The sequence below is a fragment of the Artemia sp. Qi Xiang Cuo genome, chromosome 1 (assembly GCF_049724085.1).
Source record: "Artemia sp. Qi Xiang Cuo chromosome 1, ASM4972408v1, whole genome shotgun sequence".
In the NCBI taxonomy this organism is placed as follows: Eukaryota; Metazoa; Arthropoda; class Branchiopoda; order Anostraca; family Artemiidae; genus Artemia; species Artemia sp. Qi Xiang Cuo.
Window position 1 is genome coordinate 45,964,176 of NC_142794.1, and position 25,264 is coordinate 45,989,439.

General features: G+C 35.9%; 1 protein-coding gene across 1 annotated transcript in view; it reads right to left on the minus strand.

Moving 5' to 3' along the window:
• The window catches only part of w (eye pigment precursor family transporter white), a 45,138-nt gene extending 21,245 nt beyond the window's left edge, over nucleotides 1-23,893 (minus strand). Inside the window, exons 1-7 of the mRNA XM_089107900.1 lie at nucleotides 23,762-23,893; nucleotides 20,578-20,761; nucleotides 19,065-19,375; nucleotides 17,512-17,610; nucleotides 16,053-16,291; nucleotides 4,659-4,983; nucleotides 2,024-2,158 (exon numbers count right to left, since the gene is read on the minus strand). Of these exons, the coding sequence (XP_088964026.1) occupies nucleotides 2,024-2,158; nucleotides 4,659-4,983; nucleotides 16,053-16,291; nucleotides 17,512-17,610; nucleotides 19,065-19,375; nucleotides 20,578-20,761; nucleotides 23,762-23,824 (1,356 nt within the window). The 5' untranslated portion in view covers nucleotides 23,825-23,893. The remainder of the gene's footprint in view (nucleotides 1-2,023; nucleotides 2,159-4,658; nucleotides 4,984-16,052; nucleotides 16,292-17,511; nucleotides 17,611-19,064; nucleotides 19,376-20,577; nucleotides 20,762-23,761) is intronic.
• Between the last annotated feature and the right edge of the window lie 1,371 nt (nucleotides 23,894-25,264).

Below are 25,264 nucleotides of genomic sequence, written 5' to 3' on the forward strand. Positions count from 1 at the left end.
CCCTCGTCATTGACAGGGGGAGGGCGGGTTCAAGAGAAAAACCATTAATCCCACCCTATAAAAGTTGCTTTTGTTAATCTTAATTAAAATTAAGTGACGCTTTATCATGAAAGAATAAAGATCCTCCAGAACCATTCATTAATAGGGGATGAGTAACTGTCTACTTTTCAGCTGTTTGACATTTTATTGTGCTATGTAACTTTCAAGTAAAGTTGAAACATGAAAAAAGGGATAAAAACCTTTGATTGTAACCGAGATATCAAATAAAAAGCATCCTAATGGATGTTTGAAAGTTGTCCAACCTGACACTTGCATTTTTTTAAAATAACAAAAATATGAATTTAAAGGGATGAGTCGTCTCCCATATTGATACTTGTATCCATATTGGTACCTTTATATTTTAGTCTTTAACGATAAAAAGCGTAATTTCGATAAAAACTATAAATTCCAATTTGCAAGGATTAATTCCCAATTGCTTGTTTGTGATCCATTGCTTGTTTTCTCTTTAATCTGATAGAGCCTAAATACTTTTTCGCTTTAACAAGATAACCAAGCGCAGACTAGCCTTAACTTTCTAGACTAGTTGTTCTATAAAAATTAATACAGTTCTATTTTGTATTTAAGAGGGAAGACACTGAGAAGTAAAGAAATTATAATATTTATTTGGAGAAGGTTTACCCAGAAAGGAAACTCACTCTGAAACAATTTATTCAGTAGATAAGCGTAACCCTTCACAATCATCAATATAAATTTGATTACAGAATTTATGCGCTTAACTATTGAAAGCGTTACAATCAAAGAAAATTACTAGGGCAGTGCACTTCCAAAAACAACATAACTGCTAGAAATGAATCAAGCAGTCCAAGATCGAAGGTTTAAGTCATTGAAATATCTAGCTGACAAAACACAGATCTCGAACATACCTAGCGATCATACTTTTTATGAAGAAATTGAGAAAAAATGTCTTACACAACATGACTTTTTTGTATTTTAGACCTCGTTTTACAATAAGATTTGGATTAATAGCTATACACCAGAAGAAAAAGCACAGGTAAAGTGAAATGAAGGCTGAATGGACTATGCCAAAGAAGGTAACGTGATTTCTATCGGTACAATTGGTTATGATAACAGTTCTAGTGACCACAAATTGATTCTTCTGGGCAATTATGCAGTGGCGTGAATTCACAAAAATCTATGGGGAAATCTGTCTTTTAAGGTCTAAGAGGGTTGGGAATTTGTGGTTTTTAAAAATTGCTCAATGAACTTTTTAATGAGTATGCCTCACAAAAAGGTAATAGAATGGATAGATTTAAATTTTCCCGATGTGATGGTTTATCATTTTTCTTTTCTTATTTTCACATCGTGATATTCATTTCCTGAGATTGTAGTTCATAATTGTGTGTGAATTGAAAAAGGCTAATTACCTGTTTTGGCGGAGAGCCGAGATATAAGCTAGTTTCATTTTAAATGAATTTTCGTTCGTATCAAATTGTCGGACCTTTCCTGAACTTTGTAGAATAGACCTTTGTTCGAAAATTCACTTTGTGAATTTAGACAGAGATAAGGGTTTCTGATTGAGACCAATTTTAGGACTCGGGTTCTAATTATTGGTTGCTGTGGCAAAACCTCTGTTTGAAAATATTTGCACTTTGTGAATTAAGATAGCAATAAGGGTTTCTGATTGAGGCGAATTTTAGGACTTGGGTTCTAATTATTGGTTGCTGTAGTAAAAGTTGCAACATTTTCCATCGCAAATCTTTTCCTATTTTTTTTTACCAGCTTAACGACAGGGCTGTTATTATTACAAATCTTCATAATGTCAACTTGCCTCCTGGTGGCAGGAATATGGCTAACTGCAACCTATATTTTCCGTATCTGTAGGATACTATTTGAATAATATGTTGCACCAAATATTGTCTAAATTTATTTTGATAGGCCATTCCCATGTACATCTTCGTAATTAAAAAGGTTTTGATCGTCGTAATCATAGGTCTTGTGAAAACAAATAAAGTACACGACTTACGTCAACAACTCCAAAAACATTTTGAAATGTCATGTTCGTCAAAAAAATAAACAGTACTCCGCTTATATTCTGGACACCAGCTGGAGTTGTGACATCTTGTCCCCAATAGATGGCAGCAACAAGCAGAGCGATAAACTACAATATAAGAATGATGTAGAAAATCGTTAAAAAGCCATGATAGCATGAAAGCCACACCGTGTTTTCTACTCCTCATTTTAACATTGAAATATTTTCAGATGGGTGTGTCAATGTCGAATTATTTATCCAACTTCGGTGCCTATTAATATTCCTATTACCATTCAATCATCTAGTCGCACACAGTCTCAGATTCTAATACTTTTTTTTATGTTTTTTTCGAAGTCTGTACAAACAGATGATAGCACACAAATAACTAAATTTCCAAAAATTAAATAATAACTCAGAAATAATATAGCCAGTTCTAATTTATAAATAAACATTTTCAACTAATTAATTAAAAAAAATGCTTTCCAAAAAAGAAGTTCTTCAAAGAAAAGTAAAAGCCATATTAAACTTAAGATCAGAAGAACTAAAAAACTGCAATAACTGAAACTCAAAACGACCAGAAATTACTATTAAAGAATAAATGAAATCCAAAAAAGAATCGAAATCAAATATTCAATCATAGCAAAAAAATATACAACAGGTACTAAAATAAATGAATGAATAAATCTTAAAAAAGTAAAGCTTAAATTGAATATGCAAATCAAGCTTAAAACGAGGATTTCTAGGAGGGTTTTGCCTCCTTCCCTCACTGTAAAAATTTAAACCTATTGTCATTGGCGCTTTACTGGAAACTATATGTATCTTGAACAGTCTCTGAAAGCACAAATAAAATCAAACAGAATATTTGATATATAATGATATTAATTGTTCAAAGATCATCAATTCAAGATTTTATTTCAGTGTAATTTTAATTTTCCTTTCCAATGCTGTAATATCTAGAAAAATATCCTTAATATAATTCTTTTTCAGTGAAGCTCAAATGACACAGAAGGCTTTGTACTTTTCAGTTAGGTAAGGATATTAAAACAGTTGTTTGCAGTGAAACTAAATTTGTCTTGACTAGTCTCGAAAAAAATAATAAAATTAAAATGAATATTGGATATATAGTGATATTAATTGCCGAAAACTCATCAGTTCAAAATTTAATTTACTGTAATATTTACGCTTATTTTCAATGTTGTAATAATTACAAAAGAAAATATTTGTAATATAATTCTTTTTCAGTAAAGTGCCAGTGACGCAATAGGTTTTAGACTTTTACTGTGAGAGAAGGAGGCAAAACTCTTGCTTGTTGTGATTTTTGTTCTCTTCGCGCTTGATTTGCATATTCAACTTAAATTTAACTTGTTTTAAGATTTATTTACTCATTTATATTAGTACCTATTGTATGTTTGTTTGCATGATTGTTCGTTTTGTGTTTCATTTATACTTCAATAGCAAAATATTTTGCTCGTTTTCAGCTTGATGTGCATATCGAATTTAAGCTTTAATCATTTTAAGATTCATTTATTCATTTATATTAGTACCTGTTGTATATTTTTTGCTATTATTGTTTATTTAATTTTTGTTCTTTTGGGTTTCATTTGTTCTTTAATAAAAAGCTCTAGTCATTTTGAGTTCGAGTTATTGTGGGTTTCTATTTCATCTGATCTTAAGTCTTGAAAAGATTCTTTTTCGGAAAGTTTTTTTTTTAATTAATTTATTTTGTTTTTGATTGCCAAAGTTTCAGGTTTTTCAAAATTCTCTATGTTAGAATAATTTTTTATTCCAAAATGAATTATCAGTCTTGGGAACAACAAATAAGATTAAACTGAATATTTGATATATAATGATAATAATTGCTGAATTACCATCAGAACGTGGTTTCATGGGCCACTGAAAGTGAACCTCCAGAGATTAGACGACCTTCTTCAGTTTTATTTGATTGGCTTAAATGTTCTGTCAGTTTCTTCAAAACAGCCACTTCATAAGCATGACTATATGAAGCAGTAAAATCTATTTTCAGTCTAAGAGCACGCAAGACAGCCAATGATTACATTTTATAAATTAACTCTCGGAAACTTGTTCTTATAAGTAAAAATAGTGGCACCAAGGGCAGGGGGTAACTAGATCTTTTTGCCTGCCCCTAGATTTAAAAATTATTTCTTTTTGGTATTTTTGTTGAAATAAATGATAAAAACATAAATGACCTCTCTATATTTGAAAATACACCCCCCTCCCAAAAAATATTTTCGTAAATTGGTGTCATTGCTTCATAACCATTAATTTATGTAATGTCACTGCTCAGATAACTTTCACCAGCTTTTCAAAACAATCTCAGTTTAGAATTGGCCGTTAAATGCTTTAAAAACAGTGTTTTGGCGTGTTAAACAGTTATGAATCTTATTTAACAAGCATAGAAGATAATAGCCAAGACATCAGAAAACAGGAACATCTAACAGTATAATTGCATTTACATTTGAAGAGTAATCAAGACTATCGTTGACTCCAGTTTATTCCTGATTTTGCATTATTATTTTAGGTTTTTATCCTCCTTTTCCGTCGGTAATAAGTATTGATATTGATAAATTTGAAATAAATAAGTTAAGAAGAAATAAAATGGAAGACTTACAATTGTCTGAAAAAGTTTCACAGTTAAAATATTAGGTTCTTTAAACACGGACATAACGGAGCGCTGTAGAACAGCACCTAGCTGTTGAAACCAATTTGCTTTATATGGAGAGCGCTTTTTCCGAACAGTGACGTCTCCTGAGGTTTCTGACTCTGCAGCTACTTTTGATTCCTTTAACATTAATTTTCCCTCCGGGGATTCCTGAAAAGCATCGCACACTCTTTTAACCTCTTGACGTGATTCGATTTCTCGTCCTGGTACCACTGCTAGCTTTTGGACGAAAAAATCAGCTGGATTGAAGTTCGTAGGGCATCGAAGGTTAATGCTAAAAAAATAAGCAAATTAAAAGTGCATGGAGGTTTTCATACGATATTTTTTAGAAAAAAAGTTTAAAAGCTAATAAAATTCTAACTTTTTTGGTGCACCAGCTCTACAGTCTACCTTGTAAATTATACCGGAATCTTTTCAGCTTTTAAAACTTACCAGAATACTGTGTGATCACAAAACTATTTCCATGAGTAAGTACACCCAAAAATAAACCTACACGTGGAATATCAAAATATGTGGCTTTTGGATAATAACTGCATACACAGCAACTGATCACGAAAAATTACAACTCGGAGTCTCACTTCGCTATTCAGAACTTGAATATCTAAGTTCAATCGTAGTAAGAGCGGTCTTTTTTCTCCTTTTTTTTGCTCGAGTTTAGTGAATAAAGGAAATTGGCTGAAAAATTACTGCTGGAATAAAACCTTAGAGAAGGAAGAAAAAAAAAAATATATAACAAAAATAAAGTCAAGTGAAGACATGTCTTCACTGTCCTTACCTTGTGTAGCTGCGCTTCGTACAGGCCAGACTCTATTTTACGCAATACAAGCATTGAAAACAAAGAGGAACACTAAGAAATTCACTTGAATTCGCTTTACAAAGAAATGGTGGTTCAACAAATATTGAAAACATTGGAGAATAAGAAGGTGCTGGTAATTGCAGGATTTCAGATGCTTTAAAACTCCGAATCTTTCAAAAAAATACGACAGTGCAAATAAAATAAAACAAAAACCTCTTCCATGCAGTTTTCCTAACTAGAATGCGGCATAAACTCATACTATATGCACTCGCATATTTTACTCCTTCAAAAAGTAAGCAGAATCAATTAATTTTGGAATTTACAAGAAGTTGTCAGACGTGTTTTCCATTTCGGCTCCGCTGACATATGACTGACATAACTGAGAGATGGAGAGCAGTCGAAAATCTTCAGCAGGACCTACAATAGCCTACATCTATGGGTATTTATTGGTATCCAAGACCGGCCATGATGTGTACTGTAACCCCACTGAGAAAGTTTTATTGATATTCATGCTGAATAGCTAGACTTGGGTTCGATAGATTTGTGTATGACATGCTTTCCAGACGAATTATTTCAACCTAGACTAATGTTGCTAATTATATTTGCAACAACAGAGAAATACAAAAATTAGACTATACCAGCTCTGCCATTTATCACCAAAAATGAAGTGTTAAACCTCATTTTGGGTAAGCTAATAATAGCATGCAGATTTTGCTTCGATATTGGTTTTATAACTTTCATTGTAACAAACTTATTCGTAAAACTCGATATCAACAAATCGGTTATATTGCCTTAACTTTCAGTAGCAATTTTGGTCAATTTCTAAGATTAATATGGGATCGATCAATAGACCATACCGACTTGAAGTTAAACTTGACCATGGAACTCCTCAAGTTAGAAAGTACCAAGATTGCATGTTCTAGAATTGGCTTCGATACAAGTTGCAACGAGACTCAGTAGGCTGGTTACTATAAAGGGCTTGATTAATAGCTCTTTGTGGCTGTTAAAGCCCAGCCTCAAGCTCGTCTACAACCTTACTAATATTCATTGAGTAATCACTCACAAGCAACCCCCTCTCCAGGCTCACACTTGAGAAAATCCCAAGAAGCTTGTAAATACTATTTTGTCTAGTTACGGGCCATTTAGCAAACTAACCTTGAGACTTCGTTTTTGTCTATCTGTAAGATAAAGTTGGATGTATATTTAGCAAAAATGCCCAATTGTCTTGAAAATCTAGAATAAAAAGTAAACCCTCACCTTTCTGCCCCCACCCATTGGTCAATCTCGATAGTGGAAACAGAAGAAAATTTTGATTGCTTGGATACAATGGACTATAGTGAAGGTAAAAAGAAACATACACTTCACATTTAAAAATCATAAAATATAGTTTTAACTGTGGCAACTAATTAGAATAATCTGATTATTTAAACTAAAATGCGTTCCCATGGAGTTATTACGTAATGGAGATTTTACATGGAGATTTTACATAAAACTAATAAATGCAACGATTTGCCGAACTTGAGCACTCCTAGCCTTCCGATAAGATAAGAACGCCAAACTGACAAAAAATTATCAATAAGGATGAGACATTTTATTACGAAGCCAATTTAGCGACAATAAGAAAAATATCTTATTAGTTCCATAACATGCACTAAAAATTTGACAGCTGATAAGGTTTAGCTTTCAACTAGGATTTAAGTTACAAGTTAAACAAACTGACGATTAATTTGTTCAATTTTATTGTTCTATTTTTATGAATATTTGAGTATATATAATTTTTCAATATCGGAACTTTATCGATGCTTTAATACTTGAAAGAGCTTTGAAAAAAGTACAAATGTACTACAGTACTATGAGTTCTAGCTTTATTATCACACTTTGTTTTTGGCCACATTGTCAAAACAACAAGAAAATAAATAAAAATTAAAAAAAATATTAGAATGCCAGATCATTTCGTTTATTTTGGTCATGATCTTTCAATTTTAGAAGAATGTATGGATTACCCAAGTGCATGGAGATTTAATCCAGGGGCAAGGAATGAACTTCCATGGGACCGAATTCGGAAAAGAGCCGTTAAAACAATCAAATCATTGGAGAAATATAGATACTCGTGCAAAATTTAAATTCAGAGGGGAGGCTGAAGACCATCTGTATACTTTTCTGATATGGCTAGTGATTCAACCATATGCATAACTTTACAGTGACAGCATCTTGAGCCAAGGGTATGAAAAACTTGCTCGTTGACGTGTGGCTTTGCATAGCAATATAGATTAACCGTCAAAAGTAGTGACGAAAGTTAGTTAGCAAAGTAGTAACAGCCAAAGGCCGGTAGTCTTTGATGAGCTGGTGAAAAGCTTGTCAGTTTTTATTTGATTTTCTTTTTAAAAATATCAATTGTGGAATATACAGTATCAAAATTTTCCGGAGTTAACAACTTCATTGTTAATGCACACAATATGGAACGTGTGAGACTCTAAAGAGCTATTTAGCTGTAAGACGGAGGTACTGCCTCCCATTGAGGGGCGTTCAAGCTTCACTGGTTGCTTTAGCTTACATGTTGTTGGCTTGTAACTAGGATTTCGGACTAACAAAATTCGTCTCCATCTATATTACGAGGAGGGACTTGTACTCGGAAATTGTAGAACATGTTCATCTTCAGGGACAAGAGATCAAAGGCAGAGCAATAGCACAGCCTTTGTAAAGAACAGCGTGGCCTCAATGTATTATTTATTTGTTTATTTTTATTGGAAAAGGCCTCCTAGTATAGAAGGGATGATCGCAAAAACTTTTGAGGGGCCCATTCGATTGAAAATCGAAAGTTATAGTGATATTTGTTAGAGTCAAAACTGTTTGGAAGGCAACCAGTGCTTTCTTAAAGCTTTTTAACAAACCATTTTTTTACCCATTCGCCCATTGTTTCCTTGTAGGTTTCAACATAAAAGGGAGGCATATTTGATCCAAGGGTGCCCAGAAAGGTTAAGGACAGATGAAACTTAGGAATACTTAAGGGGATGTTAAACTATCGTTTTGAGATGGATTTTGAACTAAATCAAAAGATGCTCTATGCATTCAGGTTTTCAAGCGGGTCTATTTGCAATATTTTTAGAACGAACAAGGTATTAAGTTGAAACTTTCAGGGCAGTTTGAAATAAGCCATTGTAGACTGTAGCGTCTTTTTTTCGAAACATAACACACATTTGATACCACACGCACTGACCTTGGGAATATACGTCAGAACCTTATTTTAGTTGCAAGTGGTCGGACCAAAAAAAAAGGTTTTTCCATAGGCTTTTCGTGATGTGTACATCGGAGTCCTGCGTGCGCAAAGGCAGAGTATGAATCTTGTGTGGTTTTAAATCTGTGTCATTTATTTTTAATGAAGAGTATAGCCTTCGTCGATACTGTATAGTCCTTCTACTGTGAACTAAACCTAGAGATACAACGCGTATTCAGGTTGTAGAAAGGATTTATGTGCAATGTCTCAGGAACGATTAAGGTTATGTAGTTGAAACTGTTAATTAGTGCTGAGAGAGATGCTCAATTAAGTAAAAAGACACTCTGTGTATCCAGGTAGTCACAGATCTACAATCAGATATATAATATCTCAGATATGGCTAAGGGTCGAAATTAACCACCCAAGGACCCAGCTGAAACTTTCAGAGAAAATTGGACCTCATAATCAAGTAGATTTTAAATTTTGACATAGGGATGACCAAGGGATCGTCCTTGGGAGCACACGAAGGACAATAAATTTTGAAAAAAATGCTGATTCCCGAAAATTCCATTTATGAAACAGTAATAAAAACTAAGTCAATTAAAAACGAACAGAAATCAATTTAAACAAAATTTTTCCAAATGAGAAGTTTTCAAAAAAAGTAGGGCAGAAATAAAGTAAGTAGTAATTCAAGCTTAAAATGAACAAAATCACTATCAATAAATAAATGAGACCCAAAGTGGGTAGAAATCAAAGTAAGTTGTAATTCAAGCTTAAAATGAACAAAATCACTATCAATGAACAAATGAGACCCAAAGTGAGAAGAAATTAAAGAAAGTAGTAATTCAAGCTTAAAATGAACAAAATCACTATCAATAAATAAATGAGACCCAAAGTGCGCAGAAATTAAAGTAAGTACTAATTCAAGCTTAAAATGAACAAAATCACTATCAATAAGTAAATGAGACCCAAACTGAGCTGAAATTAAAGTAAGTAGTAATTTAAGCTTAAAATGAACAAAATCACTATCAATAAATAAATGAGACTTAAAGTGAGCAGCAATTGAAGTAAGTAATCAAAATATTCGTAGTAACAAACTTTAAATAAGGGGGACAAATAAGGAGCGTAGAGGTTTTAAGCTCCAATCTGCAAAACTGTGGAATTGTGTATTTCTTTGTTTTGCCAAAAGAAAAGAAGACAAGGATGCATGTTAATTTTTTGTTCCCAGGGGTACAAGCCAAAAGTCCTAGAAGATCGGAATAGGGCTCAATTGAAAGGAATTCAAAAGTTCTAGTATCCTTTTTAAGTGACTAAAAAGAATGGAGGGCAACTAGCCGCCCTCCTATCCCCTTTTTTGCCCATTATTTACATATAGCACTTACTATAGGGATGAATACAAATATTCTCTTGGGGCGGGGATTTTCTGCGAGTTTTTTTCACGGAGTTCTTTTCGTGGGAGGGAGGTTTCTGGGAGCGAACTTTTCAGGGGAAACATAATACGGGGGGGGGATTTGCTAGAACTCCTATATGAAATTTTCTTTATTGGTCTTACTTACTCAAGGGTGACCAATTTTACAAATGGATATATTCCGTAGAATTTTCAGGGGGGAATTTTCAGCGGGATCGAAATCGTCTGGAGGATTTTTCCGATTTGGGGAGGGAGATTGTCAGAGGAAGAAATTCTCCATGGAGTAGTTAGGAGTTACCTCTAACATGAAGTTACCTCCGGAGAAACTTTCCATTGAGTGGGGGGGGGGAGTTTTCGGGATGTATTTTTTTCATGGAGAGGGGATTTCCCGTAGGATTTGAAAAACAATCAGAAATTAAATAAAAAGCAAGTATTTTTTCGTATGAAAGTAGGATAGGGAGAATTTTCCAGGCGGAATTGTCTTCAGGAAATTTTTCGGAGGGGGGATTTTCTAAGAGGATGGAATTGACCGAGGGGAATTTTCCGGGAAAAGAGGGTATTTTACGCGCGTGGAGCTTTCTAAGGAGGAATTTTTCGTGGAGTAAATTTTTATGCAGAGGGGGAGGTGGATTTCCCGGCATCGTTTGAAAATAAAATCAAAAATTAAATATAACAAAAAAACTAGATTTTTTAACTGAAACTAAGGAGCAACATTATAACTTAAAACAAACAGAAATTATTCCGTATATGAGGGGCGCTGCCCTTTCCTCAACACCATGCTCTTTACGCTAAATTCGGACATTTGTCCCAATATTGTAAGAGTGACTCCTGAAACACAAGGACCGTTTAATCAGAAAAAGAAGATATTTTAAAGTACTAAAAAACATTAGAGCGAAGAGCAAAGATTTGAGGAAAGGACAGCCCCTCATCTACGGAATAGTTCCTATTCCTTTTAAATTTTGATGTTCCTCCTTATTTTCAGTTAAAAAAATACTACTTTTTTTATTTAAACCAAACCATAAGCGAACAGAAATTAGCACAAACAGGAGTAGGGCTTAGGGCTAAAGCCACCTAAGCCTTCTAAAAGCCAAAAAGTCACTTCCGTTTTACTGAAGTATTTATATATTTTAAATAGTTTCTCGTTAAAAATTTTGACGTTAGTACACACCAACGTCTAGTGCCAGATCAAAGCAAGTCTTAGAAAAGTAATTATCGCTTCTGAAACCATACCCCCATCATAATATAGAATTACCAAGCTTTGGCGATCCAGCTCAACTTTTTCATATAGTGGAGGAAAGATACGGAAAAATGGTCAAACCTCGGGGAAATTGCAACAGAATTTTTTTTACACCAAAATGTTCAGAAAAATCAGCTTAATCACACAAAAAAAAATCCCCCCAAATCCCCCTGCACAAGTATCCCCAATTCGCCCTGGAAGGGGGAAAATGAGGCGGAAAATTAATTTTTGGGGTTATAAATATTTTTGGAGTTTGAATAGTTGTTTCCTATCAAATCAAGCATGCTGAATCCAAATCTGAATTCAGATTTTAGTTTTTTAGTACCCTACTTCCCATTTCCACCCATAAAGGGCGGAGGGTGGCGGGGTAAAACTTTAATTTAAGAGGCTGCTGTATTATTTGGTTGTTTCCTATGAAACAAATGGCGGCGAATTCGAAAATGAAGTTAAAAACTTGATTTTACGTGGTCAAGTACCTCATCTTACCTAAAACGGCTGTGAAAGTTGACCAACATGAACTAGTTATTTTAATCACTTATCAGCTGATTCACCATTTTCAATCAAGCTAGGAATGGCACCTTAGAATACGAGTCTCGAACAGTTTAATTTCAAACCAGTATTCCAGAATCCCCTTCCACTTCCCCTCAGTTTGCAGTTTCCATTCCTTAGTGTCACTCTTTATAGTCAGTGGAGACATCTACCATAGTACTTGATAGAAGACTGGCGTGTTCGAGGCTATATACAATGTTTGTGCCGTTTTTTTTACTTCCGCAAAAAAAAGACAAAAGAATAAACTGGGATCTGCGATTTTTAATTGACACACTGCACAATCTCGGCTTCTGCTCTTCGTACTCAGAGGTAAAAAGATTTGAGAGACGTGGAGCAGTATATCAAACGTCGTTGGAAGAGTCCAAAGAGAAAGCAAATTTTTTTCAGTATGTAGGAGACAACGTCAATTATGATATTGCTACTATCGACGGCCTGAATACTTTTCATGGAATGGGTCTTATTGAAATGTCTACACTTGAGTTTCCGGCAACGGAGCTTTCAGTACCAAGAAAAGAAGTAAGTGGAGATGACATGAAGTCAATCGGCACCATGGCATTCTACACTTACAAAAAACCCGCCAAGTCTCAACCAAGGACTTTTGTTTGCTTGACAAAAAATGGTGACACTTATGACAAAGAATGGAGGTTGAAACGCTCTGGCTTATCTCTGGCTTTTTCAAAAGCTCATACATGAGCTGGTCGGCCTTTATATGGTCAATACACCAAAAGCAACCTCATCCGGGAAAATCGAATATTCGTTTTTCGCCAATGATTAACCACAACCCAAGCAATATCTCCTGTGTTTATTCTACACTTATGCATGCTAACGAGTGCGCTAATCGAGCTGGAAAAAACTCTAGTCATTATCTTTGACCAACCGCTTTACTGGAAGGCGAAGTGTATCGTCGATGCTGAGCCTGCCACAAGTGCTTTAAGAAGCGCTACTGTTGTCCTGGGTGGATTTCACACACGCATGAGTTTCCTAGGAGCCATTGGCTTCCTTATGGCTGACTCGGGACTTTTGGAAATCCTAAGTCAAGTATATGCGCCTAACAGTTGGCGTAGTACGTTACAAGGCAAAGCTGACTCTCGTGCAGTGGGAGGCCATGGTCTGTTGGAGGTAGCCCTTTATGCGAACCTTTTATCATCAGAACTGGGTAACAGAGCGTTTGACGGCAATGACATGCTACCGGAGCAAAATAACGTACGAGTATCTCCTTGAAGGAGATGACATCGACAAAGTGCAGGTGTCGGAAGCAGCAGAGCTTATCTATGAAATAGTTCAAAGTGCAAAAGAACGATTATCCGAGTCCAGAACTGCCCGTCTTTGGTTTCAGTATAGGGACCTGCTTGGAATCCTGAGAAAGAACCTGAGAGGTGAAAGAAGTGGCAACTTTGAGCTTTATTTACAGTCGCTGTTGGAATTGCTCCCATATATTTCTGCTTCCGGCCACAAAATTTACACGACGTCTAATTGGCTGTTCGTGCAGTCAATGCTTCAGTTGAGGAAAAAAAATTCAGGACAGTACAGAACGTTCAGGAATACCTGTTCATCCGAAGAAATGACAACTACTGGGCAGCACTTTCTCCTGATTTGGTGATCGAACAGACGTTAATGAGAAGTATGAAAACGAGTGGAGGTCTGACGAGAGATAGAGGCATGACTGAATTACAGCAGACATTTTGGACATCTGCTATGCCTACTTTGGTTCTAGTTAACGAACGCATGCAGAAACTGACTGGCCTCGCGGAGTTGACTATTGAAAATCACGCAGAAGTGATATCTTCGAGGAGAGCTAGAGACATGGCGGACATTGAAAAGATAGTTCGACACATTGAGCCCCTAGAACCCTTCAGGCAGGAATCACAGAACGTGGTTACTGGTGTCCGCGCTTCATCATCTGTAAACGCAGACGATGCCAAATCTGGGAGAAACGATTCTGTAGGATATGGAAGCAAAAGACATTGGCAAATATGTTTTCAGGAGAAAGGAGAAAGCTGTAAATATGGCTGAGGAGTCATCTGTGGTGATAAATAGCGAGAGGGTAATAGTCGACCCTGCTTTAATCTTTCAACGCCTAGCTGCAGTGGCTAGGAATAGTGGTTCTGACTTGAATGACGTTCTGTCGTTCGAGCTATGTACTTTTCCACCATCGCTATTTAGTTCGTTCAAGGTGATGAGGACAGCCGACAAAGCCTCTCTAACAAATGTACTGATGAAAACTGAGGGACTTAAGGGTCGAATGACATTGCCATCCTCCCAGAGAGTTTTGGACAGTGGCTGGCTAGTCCATAAAATCCCGTGGACTACCGTAACCACATATTCTAAGGTGGTAGGATCTTACGTAGGTTATGTCACAAGACATTTCGGCCAGGCAGCGGTAGTTTTTGACTCTTACACTGATACACCGACGACAAAAAATTGCACACAGCTGAAGAGAACCAAAGGTTTGTCGTGTGCAACGATTGAATTCTCTCCTAACATGAAGATCGTCAAAAGTAAGGAGGAATTTCTGAGAAATCCCAAAAATAAACAACGCTTCATCGACCTACTTACTGAGAGGCTGGCGAACTCAGGATGTAAAGTTCTGTATACTCAGGATGATGCTGATGTCTAAGTTTTACAAACTTCAGTCAGTTGCGCTGATACGTCATCGACCACTTTTATTGGGAATGATACCAACCTATTTGTTCTTCTGCTGTACCATGCCAAGCTTGATGCATGTGCTATCCTTATGCAGACAGACACGCATGAAAGTAATGGATGAGTGTACGACATAAAAAGGATTAAGAACAAATTAGGAACCGAAGCAGCAGAAAATCTACTCCTTTGCCACGCAATGTCTGGCTGCGATTCAACATTTAGACTTCACGGCGTAGGGAAACCAGCAGTGGTTTCCTCGTCACTTAAAGATGGGATTTTTAAGGATGCTTGCAATATCTTCATGACACCAGGATCCAACCACCAGAAGATTGTCGAAGCTGGAGAGAAAGCTTTGCTCCGCATATGCAAAGGGAAAAGCAATGAGAAGACCCTGAAGAATGTCCGGGTGCGAGCATTCACAATGCGGGTTGCAAGTGCAAATGCTTTTGTTCAGGCAGAGCGGCTTCCACCGACTTTGGCTGTCGCAAAGTATCCCTTTTTCAGGTGCTATTTTCAAATAATGAAGTGGCGAGAAACGTCAAATTCGCTAAAGCCCGAATAGTGGGGTTGGCACCTCTTTCGTCACGGAATATGTATCTTCCCATTATGACAGATGCTTCACGAGCACCGGAGAGCCTACTGAAGATGGTGTGGTGCCAGTGCACCAGCGGGTGCGAGTCGCTCAGATGCAGCTGCCGTCGGAAAGGTTTGCCATGCAGCTTTGCCTGAGGGGAATGTAAAGGGGCGTTATGCACTAACGCTGCAGCAAAACAGGATGAGGACGATAACGAAGACGAGCAGGAAGATGAATTAGCTTTAGGTTGTGCTTTAAAATCAAAAAGTTCTTGTGATTAATTTACCTGAGTTCTAAACGTTTTTCTTTTATAACTGATTGATCTGAAGTTTTGATCTCGATTAAAGAAGTGTTTTTTCAAGATATTATACTTAGCAACCCCTCATATTACAGGCCCCTTAAAGGTGGAAATGAGGTAAATAGTAAAAAAAAACTACTTTTTGACCTCATTTTTGGCAGTACGGTACTTTATTTAATATAAGATGATCCTTTAGCCGCAGGAATCCGGCAAATATTGATCTGCGTACTTTACCCCCCCCCCCGTTTCGTGAATGAAAAAATTGATACTGGGGTACGGTAAACGTGATTTCTGACGTCGGATTCGGATTCTTCATGCTTGATTTGATAGAAAACGACCACTTAAACCCAAAAACACGTCCAAATAGAAATTCTGATTTCCCCCCTTCAAAGGGGATTTCAGGAAATTGTGCAAGGGGGATTCGGGGGGATTTTTTTTGTGATTAAGCTGATTTTTCTTAACATTTTGGTGTTAAAAAAATTCTGTTGCAATTTCCCCGAGGTCAAACCGTATTTTTCCTCCACTAATATGATTTGGCGATAGTTGAATGAAAAGGAATATATTAATTGTCTCTTATGTCATGTGATAAACATGATCTTTTTTTTTAAAGAAGACAATAAATACCTTTCAAAAAACGCCAAAGCACCTGCAGCTGATCCCATATATGCAACTCGGCCCTCGGCCATTAAGAGGATTCGATCAAACATAGCATAAACTTCTGAAGATGGTTGATGAATAGTACAGATGATAGTTTTGCGCTTTGCTGCCATCTGCTTCATAGCTGTTACAACGTTTTGAGCCATATAAGAGTCAAGACCAGATGTTGGTTCATCACAGAACAGAAGGGGCGGATTAGTTATTAGCTGAAAACAGATAATGTTTAAGTGTCAACTTCACAGTAGAAAATCAGCTTGGGAAAAATTAATTACTAGAATACAGTTTTTTTCTCATTTGTCAAAATAAATTTAGCTTGTTTTTGCATGATCTTTAGTCAATAAATGGATAAATGCTCTAGCAAAAGTAGTAAAGAAAATTCTCCCGGAGGGGGGTAGGGTTTGCGTATTTTTCTTACATTAGTTAGACCGCTGGTAGAATATGCTTGTCCCGTTGGGCATTACGACCTGACTTAGGACCAGAAGGACCGCCTGGAAAGGATCCAGTACCGAGCACTACTGGCAGTGTCAAAATCTCTCAATGTCCCTTATTGCCCCCTTTTAAGACAATTTTCACTTAAAACTCTTTCAACACGCCGTGACGAATCCTGTGTCCATCTTGGTCACAATATGGTTTTTCATACATGCTTTTCTATCAACAAGAGCCGAAATCCTGCAGACACAATATCAAGTATATTAACTCACAATTATTAAATATTTATGCCTACAAACATTGTCCTGCTATAGGAAGACAGCCCATAATAGATAACTTGGCTAGGAAGACGTTTGTCAGTCCAAAAAAGACCACCAACGCAAAAATAACCCAGAAAAATATCTATCATTCAGAATCTAGTGCAAATAGTGTGTCGTTTACTAGGCAATAGTTTCCTCAAGGAGCGTCACTCCCCAAGGTCGCCCTGCAGTGCCATTTGCAGTCACGGTCCTGATTAGGTAAACTTCTGTAAAGTCCACCCTGACGCCAATATGAGGCAATGCAAGCTGGATTTTCCTTTGGATGATAGGGAGCGAGGAAGGAGATTATGGCGGAACACAGACCCCAACCATCTCGCAACACTGGAACCGCTCCAGCCTTTTATACCCAGGCCATTTTCGTCAGGGCAATCATAAACACATTTATATATGAAAAGCAGGTTCTATCCTACTCAGACTTTTGGAATGCCCAAAAACTTGCAGTACATCATCGTATTTCATCATCATAGTTTCTAATTCTAATTCATCATCATTGTGTTCTAAGCTGTTACCCCCCCCCCCCAAAAAAAAATTGTGAAATAAGTTACGAAAATCGGGTCACAAATTCTTCTTCTGATACACCTAAATTTAATATTCCTAACACTGTATAGGCCTACTAATTTAAGTAGTGTTAATTAAAATAAATAAAGAAATTTTTTGGCGAGGAACTGGTTACTTACCTCAGAGGCAAAGGCGAGCCTTTTCATTTCCCCACCGGAAATGCCTTTTAGCCTTCCCGGTATGCCAATCAGCGTATCCGCACATTTTGATAAGCCCAACTGTAAGCAAACAGAGATTAAACATTAAAAATATTGTATTCAGTTTGTTTGATAAACTATTGACAACGAGAAAACGCTATTGAACTTTTATACCTTTGAACTTGGGACTTCTCACCCTTTAAAATGGTTTTTTTTTATTTAACGAGCAGGTATGCGAAGCAGTCAAAGTGACTGTGTTCAATAAGCATATATTATAAAATGAAAAATAAAACATTCTATGGAACACTTTTTGTTCTATTTTTTTTCAAACTATTTAAGACAATATCGACTTTCTAAAATTATTGGAGAATGTCTCAAATTCAAGAGAAAATTTCGGCTTTATTTGAAAACGATCTAGAGAAAATGTTGTCTTCCTAGAGAATGTGTTGGCTTTATTTATTTTTTCCCCTGCAAAATGTCCATCAGTTTTTCTTTTATAAAACAAGATAAAGTCGAAATCGCTACAATATCTATTCGTATTAAAAATGCTTAACATGAGACAGGTAGAAAATTTGCTTTGATAACTGCAGCACCTTAAGCACTGACATACTGAATTTTACCATTACCAATTTGCTCCAAAGTAGAAAAACAACAGAATATAAGGCTACAAAGATTAATAGTCATAATATTGAACAGCCTAGTGGACTGAATGTGCTAAGTGATTGAATAGCACGCATCGTTGTGACGACCCTCGAGATCAATAAAGTTAACTAACACGGCTTAATGCTGCTGTGTTGGACTCCGGCGGATTTGTCGACCGATCAATTTTTTTTGCGGTTCTCTCTAACAAATATTGAAGTCTCTATTCAAAAAGCACAATTAATTTTGGCCCATTTTCTTATGTTTACAATAATGAGTATAAAACAAACAAACAAAATACAGGAATGTTAAGGAAGTCAATATATAGATTAATAATGGAAACTTTGAAGGAATCCCGATATCTGAAACACATAGCACGGATAGCTCCTTGATTACACTAAACTGAAAAAACGAAGTTTTTCTTATAGAAGTAAACAGCGATGTAAAACAGAGTAAAATTATTGCTAGCTGGAGACTGAAAACACAAAACCCACCAATTCGAAACAAAAATGAATAACTCTGATACCGTAAAAAAAAAAAAAAATCCTAGAGCAGTTTTTGCAGCGATAATATTTCTTATAATTTTTAACTTTGTTCTTTACTTCCATCACAAAAAATGAGTGTTCAAAATTGATGTTTTCCAGTTTTTGGTTTTTTAAATGAATAGCAAACTCAAAACAACACGAAACTTCTTACTATACTAAAGGCTGGGGTTATTAGACCCGTTTCATTGTTACAGTGTGTCTGAAGTGCGCATAGGAGGATGAATTATAAGCTTTCCAATGTAGTCTTCTAAAGGTCCTCTAAAGGTAAAGCATAAGGTCAGTTTATTCCTCGAATTTGCTACGACTAAAATCTTTTAAAAAAGTAGAAGGGCAATAGACTGAAAAGCGTACTTCCTGAATGACCTCTTCTACTCGGTTCATCCTTTCTTTAAATGGTATCCCTTTATCCATTCTCAGTTTTGCTTGAAATCGGAGATGTTCTCGAACAGTCAAAGTGCCAATAAATAAGTCAACCTGTTGAACATAGGCAGATACTCGTGTAACCGTGTCTGAATCGGCTTTTTTTCCATTTAGCAATATATCACCCCTGACTTTCAGTTTACGACTGGTCCTAAACGTGAGGGCGTTCAATAAAGTCGTTTTCCCTGCTCCACTGGCTCCCATGATGGCAACAAATTCACCAGGATGAACAACTCCACTCACTAAAAGAAACAATAAAAGACTATACATTTTGTTGCAATTAAAATTGTGCATAAAGCCTAAAGACAAATGCAGTGTTAGCAGTTTACAGCATTTTCTGTGTCAGTCATCCAACTGAAAGACAACATTTTATAGACAGTTTGCTTTAGTTTTTTAATAATCATTCCAAATTGAGCACCTATTTACATAATCTAGCAAACCTCAAAGGACATTAACCTGATTTATAGATGTGTAACTGCATCTTTGATTATTGCAACTGCAACTGCATATAGATGTGTAACACAGACAAAAGACAGAAGAAAGGAATGTAAGGGAGGGGAATACAGAGATAAGTAGAGAGAGAGAGTAAATATGACAATGAGAGTCAAGGGCACCCGCAGGGAGGGGGGCCTGAACGGGAATTTAGTCAAGACACATTTGTGAATTAAAATTATTGATCTTTTAATCAATCAACAAAAAATTAATAATTAATCAACAAATAATTCTAAATAAATTACAAATAAATGGCTTAAATTGGATAGTGAAATTTATAGTAATTAGTAAAATGGGAAAAATTGTCACAGTCCAGTGTACAATTTAAAATCCTTCTCAAGATTGCAACCGGCTCAATACGACACATTCTCCAACTTATGCGAAAGCTTTTGCCCAGATCCATAGCTGCTTAATCGACAGTATTTAATGCAATGAACATGTCGAACAGGGTATTATCGACAGTTGTCTTTTTTCAATGGTTCTATAGTGACAATACCTTCTCAACGAGTTTGACATAGTAGCTAACTGGTTAAAACTCAAAATGATACTTGACTGATCAACGATGCACTTCTTCGTATTTTTTTTTTACCACAAAATTTATTTCTCCTCCAATCTCCGCTCTTCTGGTATCTACCCCCCCCCCCCCAGAAAATGTTCTGCGGGCGCCCTTGCAGAGAGGGGGAGAGCGAGGAAGGTAAAAAGAGTGGGGGAGAGAGAAAGAGAAAAGAGAGAGAGCGAGAGGAGAGAGAGGGTGAATATGATAATGAGAGAGAGAGGAAGACGGAGAGAGACGAGAGAGCGAAGTTATTATCTATGAAGCAAAATTATCTCAGTAGAATTTTATCCTTCTTCATTGAGATCTATACATCTGACGATTATTCAATTTCCATGACTAGTGGCAACCAATATTTTACTTTTTTCTTCTTTTTTTTAAAGTAAAGGCAAAAAATACCATTGTCGACAATAATCTTCGTTGTTACTTCATGTTTCTTTAATCTCCTAAAAATGGGGCCACTCTCCGTTTTCTTTCCAACTACTTCGACTTCATTCCAAGAATAAGTTACTTGAGAGAGGTCATCAGGCATCGATATACTATGGACTTCATTCTTGGATCCATAGCTGGATATTGATTCTCCCTAAAAAATTGGATGAAGTTACAGAGTCGTGCAGTATTCTATTTAAGTTGCATTAAAGTTGGGCACTTGACTCGGAGCATTGACGTTTATTACTATATTATCCATGATACATTCTTATATTGAAATTAAGTTAAAGGATATTTAGTTAAGGAACTTAGAATCAAGGATTTTTTGAGCAGTGGATCATGAACAACATAATTCAAAATAATAATTTAAAATGCGTTAATTATACTACCCTCTTTTGTAGTACATTAAAAGAACTCTTTAGTGCTAGGGTTAAAATACTCTGAAACTGGAAATATTTCCAAGGTGTTGAGTTAAACTACTAAAACAGACCGAAACAAGCTGTGTTACCTGACTAAATAGCAACGGCTTGCACATATTAACTATTATCAAAAATAAGCAAATTATTTGAATAAGTATAAGAAATTAATGATAAAGCCTCCAAATTTTGGGGGAAGCACTGCGTGTCTGAAAGCCTTTCTTCTTGCGTATATGCCAGACAAACAACCCCCACAGATATTGGAAATCAAAAGTAAAAACAAGGTCATATTAACCCCACTGCTAGAAGTGTTAATCTTCAACCAGATCATGTATGTTGCTATTAACGACGTCTCAATTATAGTAACAAGTGAGTCAGTACTTTTTTTTCTAAAGTTTTATGATTAAGTTTTGGAACCTTATAGAAGTTTAGAAGTTTCAAATAGAAGTTTTGGAACGATGGAGTTCAGCTCAAAAAACTGATTCTCTGTATTTGTCGACCCATAATTACTCGCCCCACAAGTTTCAAGCAGATTTGCTTCTCACTCAGACTATCTGTCTTGGCTTTGTCTCCAATTGGCGAATAGCTTGATGGCAACTTGATTTTAATTCAAAAATCATGAGTCAAACCAAAAATCTCGATCATCCCTTAGTTCTATGATATCTACCTTAGTTCGGCCATAGGATGGATGGATGGGTGATAGACTATCTAACAACATGTGAATATTACATCATTTTTATACAATCCTGGAAAAGGCATATGCCAGCTTTGCCTTTCACTCAGACTATCTGTCTTGACTTTGTCTCCGCTTGGCCAATGGTTTGATGGCGACTTGGTTTTAATTGAAAAATTCAAAAAATTAAGGGAAATGAACTTCTGAAAATCAAGGCACATCCCACAATTTCCAAGCTCGTCAGCAAAACAGCACGTCTACCTTTCTTCTGGAAAAGCAGTGGTGGGATGGCTTTCAAAGAAAGGGGTTTGAACGAAAAGTAGAGTGTTGGAGGGGTGACAGGTGCACTTTACGTCTTATAGGCTATAGATCTAAAGCTAAACTGGCCTATCATGGCAAAACCCATAGAAGTAAATCATGAAAACAACTTGTCTATAGCCAGTAGGTAGAAAGAAGAAAAACAATTACCAGATGACTCACAACCTCTTTCGCAACAAGGTGTCCTCAATGTTGAAAAGGGGGAGAGTTTAAACCATAACATTTTAAACAAGGAAAAAAAAAAATCAAACTCAAGAGATAGAAGAAAAGTTGCCTCTGATGTGTGATAGGAGTAGTTCATCGATTGTGTTCTACTTCATTGGTTGTAGCTTCATGCATGCTGAATTTATTATTTTTTTTTATTCTCTTTTGATTTTTCCAAAAAAATCCAAGAAAAGAAAAAGAAAATATTCTCTTTTGGTTTGTTTAAAATTGTAAGGGTTTCAATATTTCCCTTTTTGAGCGTTGAGGACGCCATGTTTTATTGTGATGTAGGCAACAAAATTCTTTGATTTATTCTTTTTCTTCCTTCTTTTTCTAGTCCCATTTTTTCAAGATTTTGATTTTATTGATTTTGTACCTCAAATCATGCATTGAAAATTGCATTTTATTTGAAAAAAGGTGCAATATGTACACTTTTCATAAAAAAGTCGGTGGTGGGAGGAACAAAGGGCATTAGAGGGGCAATTTTTTACACCTATCACAGGGATTTAAAAATTCTTGAGTGTTTCCGGTTCAAATAAGGTGCCACATACTCACCATTCTGTTGAAACTGCTTTGCAATGGGTAGGGTGGGGGAGGCTTAGACAGCCAATGAGCAAACTTCGTGGCTCCCTTTAAGGATGTTGAAAATCTTGACGTGATTCCGATTTCGACAAAGTTCTACATGCTTACTTATGATCTAAAAAGTTGGCAGTTTTCTCTTTTTGTCATGCTTAGCAGTGTGGTATTTGTAAGTCGAGAAAACCTCGAAACTATCAAAAAGGTATAGAATGGTACGCCATCCACCCCTTTAACACCTGTGTTAATTATTCAACGACCTTAAAAGATACCTTTCCTATTTCAAAATTTTATTTATTATAGTTGACCAGCGTTCTATGATTACTACTAAGAAATGAAAAAGGCTAAGCTCCCATTTTCTGCAATGAGAGAACCATAAAAGTCTAGAAGGCAAATTTGATGCTAATCCTTTGCCTCAATCCCGAAAAAAGAAGAAAATATTAAACTTAACCAAAACCACCAACAGAAATAGCTTGTAAAAATAGATGATAGCACTTTCGGCTCCTGTAAAAATGCTCTTTTTTTGATCTTTGAACATTTGTGTTTATTGCTCCGAGAAAATATTCTGACAATACGGCTATGAGAAACTGTCACATATCTAAAACCCTTTCATATTATAACTTGAAACTGTATCTGGCTTCAACTTGAAACTGCTGCCTGCTTTACTTTCATGCATGAACGGCACTTTCGATTCAAAAGAAGAAACATGGCTGGAAGAAACGAAAGCCTGTTAAAGCAACTTCAGATAGTCCTCGCTGATAGAGAATATAAAACTTCATTTCCAGTCATATATTGCAAACTCTGGGTCAAAAATAAGCGAAAACGATACATTTTGCCCAACGGCAAGATTCTTACACTGATTAATACAATTTAGTGGTTTTAAGTAAAATAAACTTTCAGTCGGACTCATATTGCTACAATTAAAAAAAAAACCAGGAATTTCAGAAGAAAGAACAACAAAATTTACCACGTTATCAATATGATAACTGAGATTTGTAATTCCGTTTTCGCTAGACGACTTCATTGCCATGATTATATCTAAACTAAACTAAATAGGGCGTTTTTCTTTCAAGCTATCTATTTATCTATTAAAATGCGCCCTGCTCTTATCTTTCAGAACAAAGACTGATAATAAAAATAGATTATATAATAGAACCAGTCAGCATGACACGTCTTTTATATAACTGAGGTCAAATTTTAATTGTACTCAATTTTGAAGCACAATCGTACCCACAGCCAATCCACTTCTTTTCTTTTTTTTTCAAACACGTGCCTAATCCTTGTTTTATAGTATAATATTTCCCATGGAAATTGTGACACGGTAATTTCTTTAAAAAAAATGGGCAAATAATGTACATTCTCGAGTTTTCTTTGGCTTGGGGACCAAAAAAATTAAATCCTTTTCCATTATCCTCAGGGTCAAGCTCAAAACGTTAGATCTGCAAAAAAAACTTGCACACTTAGAAGTTTTCTGGAAGAAATAAGGACTCTTTTTTAAGTAGCTTTTTGTGCAAACGCCCCAATAAATTTTTTATAAATTTCAATTCCTTGAATGAATATATGAATATATGAATAATGAATGGGGAACGAGACCAAAGGGTCATAACTTCAGGATTCAAAATGTTACACCCTATTATAATTATCGAAATTTTGAATTACCAAGGCAAATGAATTTTAATGAGAAAATGATTTTTTTGGATGCTGCTTGAGCTTTAGAAAAGCTTTCTATTTCCAATGAATCGCTTTACTTTCCAACTACTAAAAATTTTTAATTTAAAGCCCAAGACAGAAAACAGTGAAATAGAAAACAACCTTTTCTTAAAAATAAACCCGTGGTTGGGAGGATACAAACCGGGGGAAAGTTTGACATTAAGAACTATCGAAAACTTAACGCGACAGTTCATTATCCAGTTTTGCTTTGTCAAAGTATAGTTTTGCCACCACAGGAGAAAAATCCCTTTCCTCTTTACGCTTCATCCAGAACGAAATTCAACTTCTTTTTGTCCCAAAACCTTTTTCTCCCAAAAAATCTTTCTTTTTGTCCCAAACCTACTTAGAGTCTGGATACACGTTCACGGAAGGACTCAGAGGAGAAGGTTCGGGCCCGGTTTTTCGCTCAGTTACATTTTTAAACTGTCGCATGGTTTTCATACAACTAAACTGTCTTCTGGCTGTTTCAAAACCTCCCACCTTCCCTCCACAGAAAAGCATTACTATGTACTTGGCATGCAGTTGACGGTTCATCCCATTACTTTCATTTCCCTGTTGAAGGTTCCTCTTGTCTTCTACTTTCTGCCCAATTTGTGTTACCGGAAAGTAGAAAAAAGATTAAATTAAAGAAATAAAAATCTTAAAAGATAAACAGTATTTGTATTAGGTCCATGTGCAAGTTACTGTAATTCATTTGGGTCAGCATGAATTGATCTTTGTAAGATTCTAGCCAAATGTTAATTGTACTGACTTACATGGT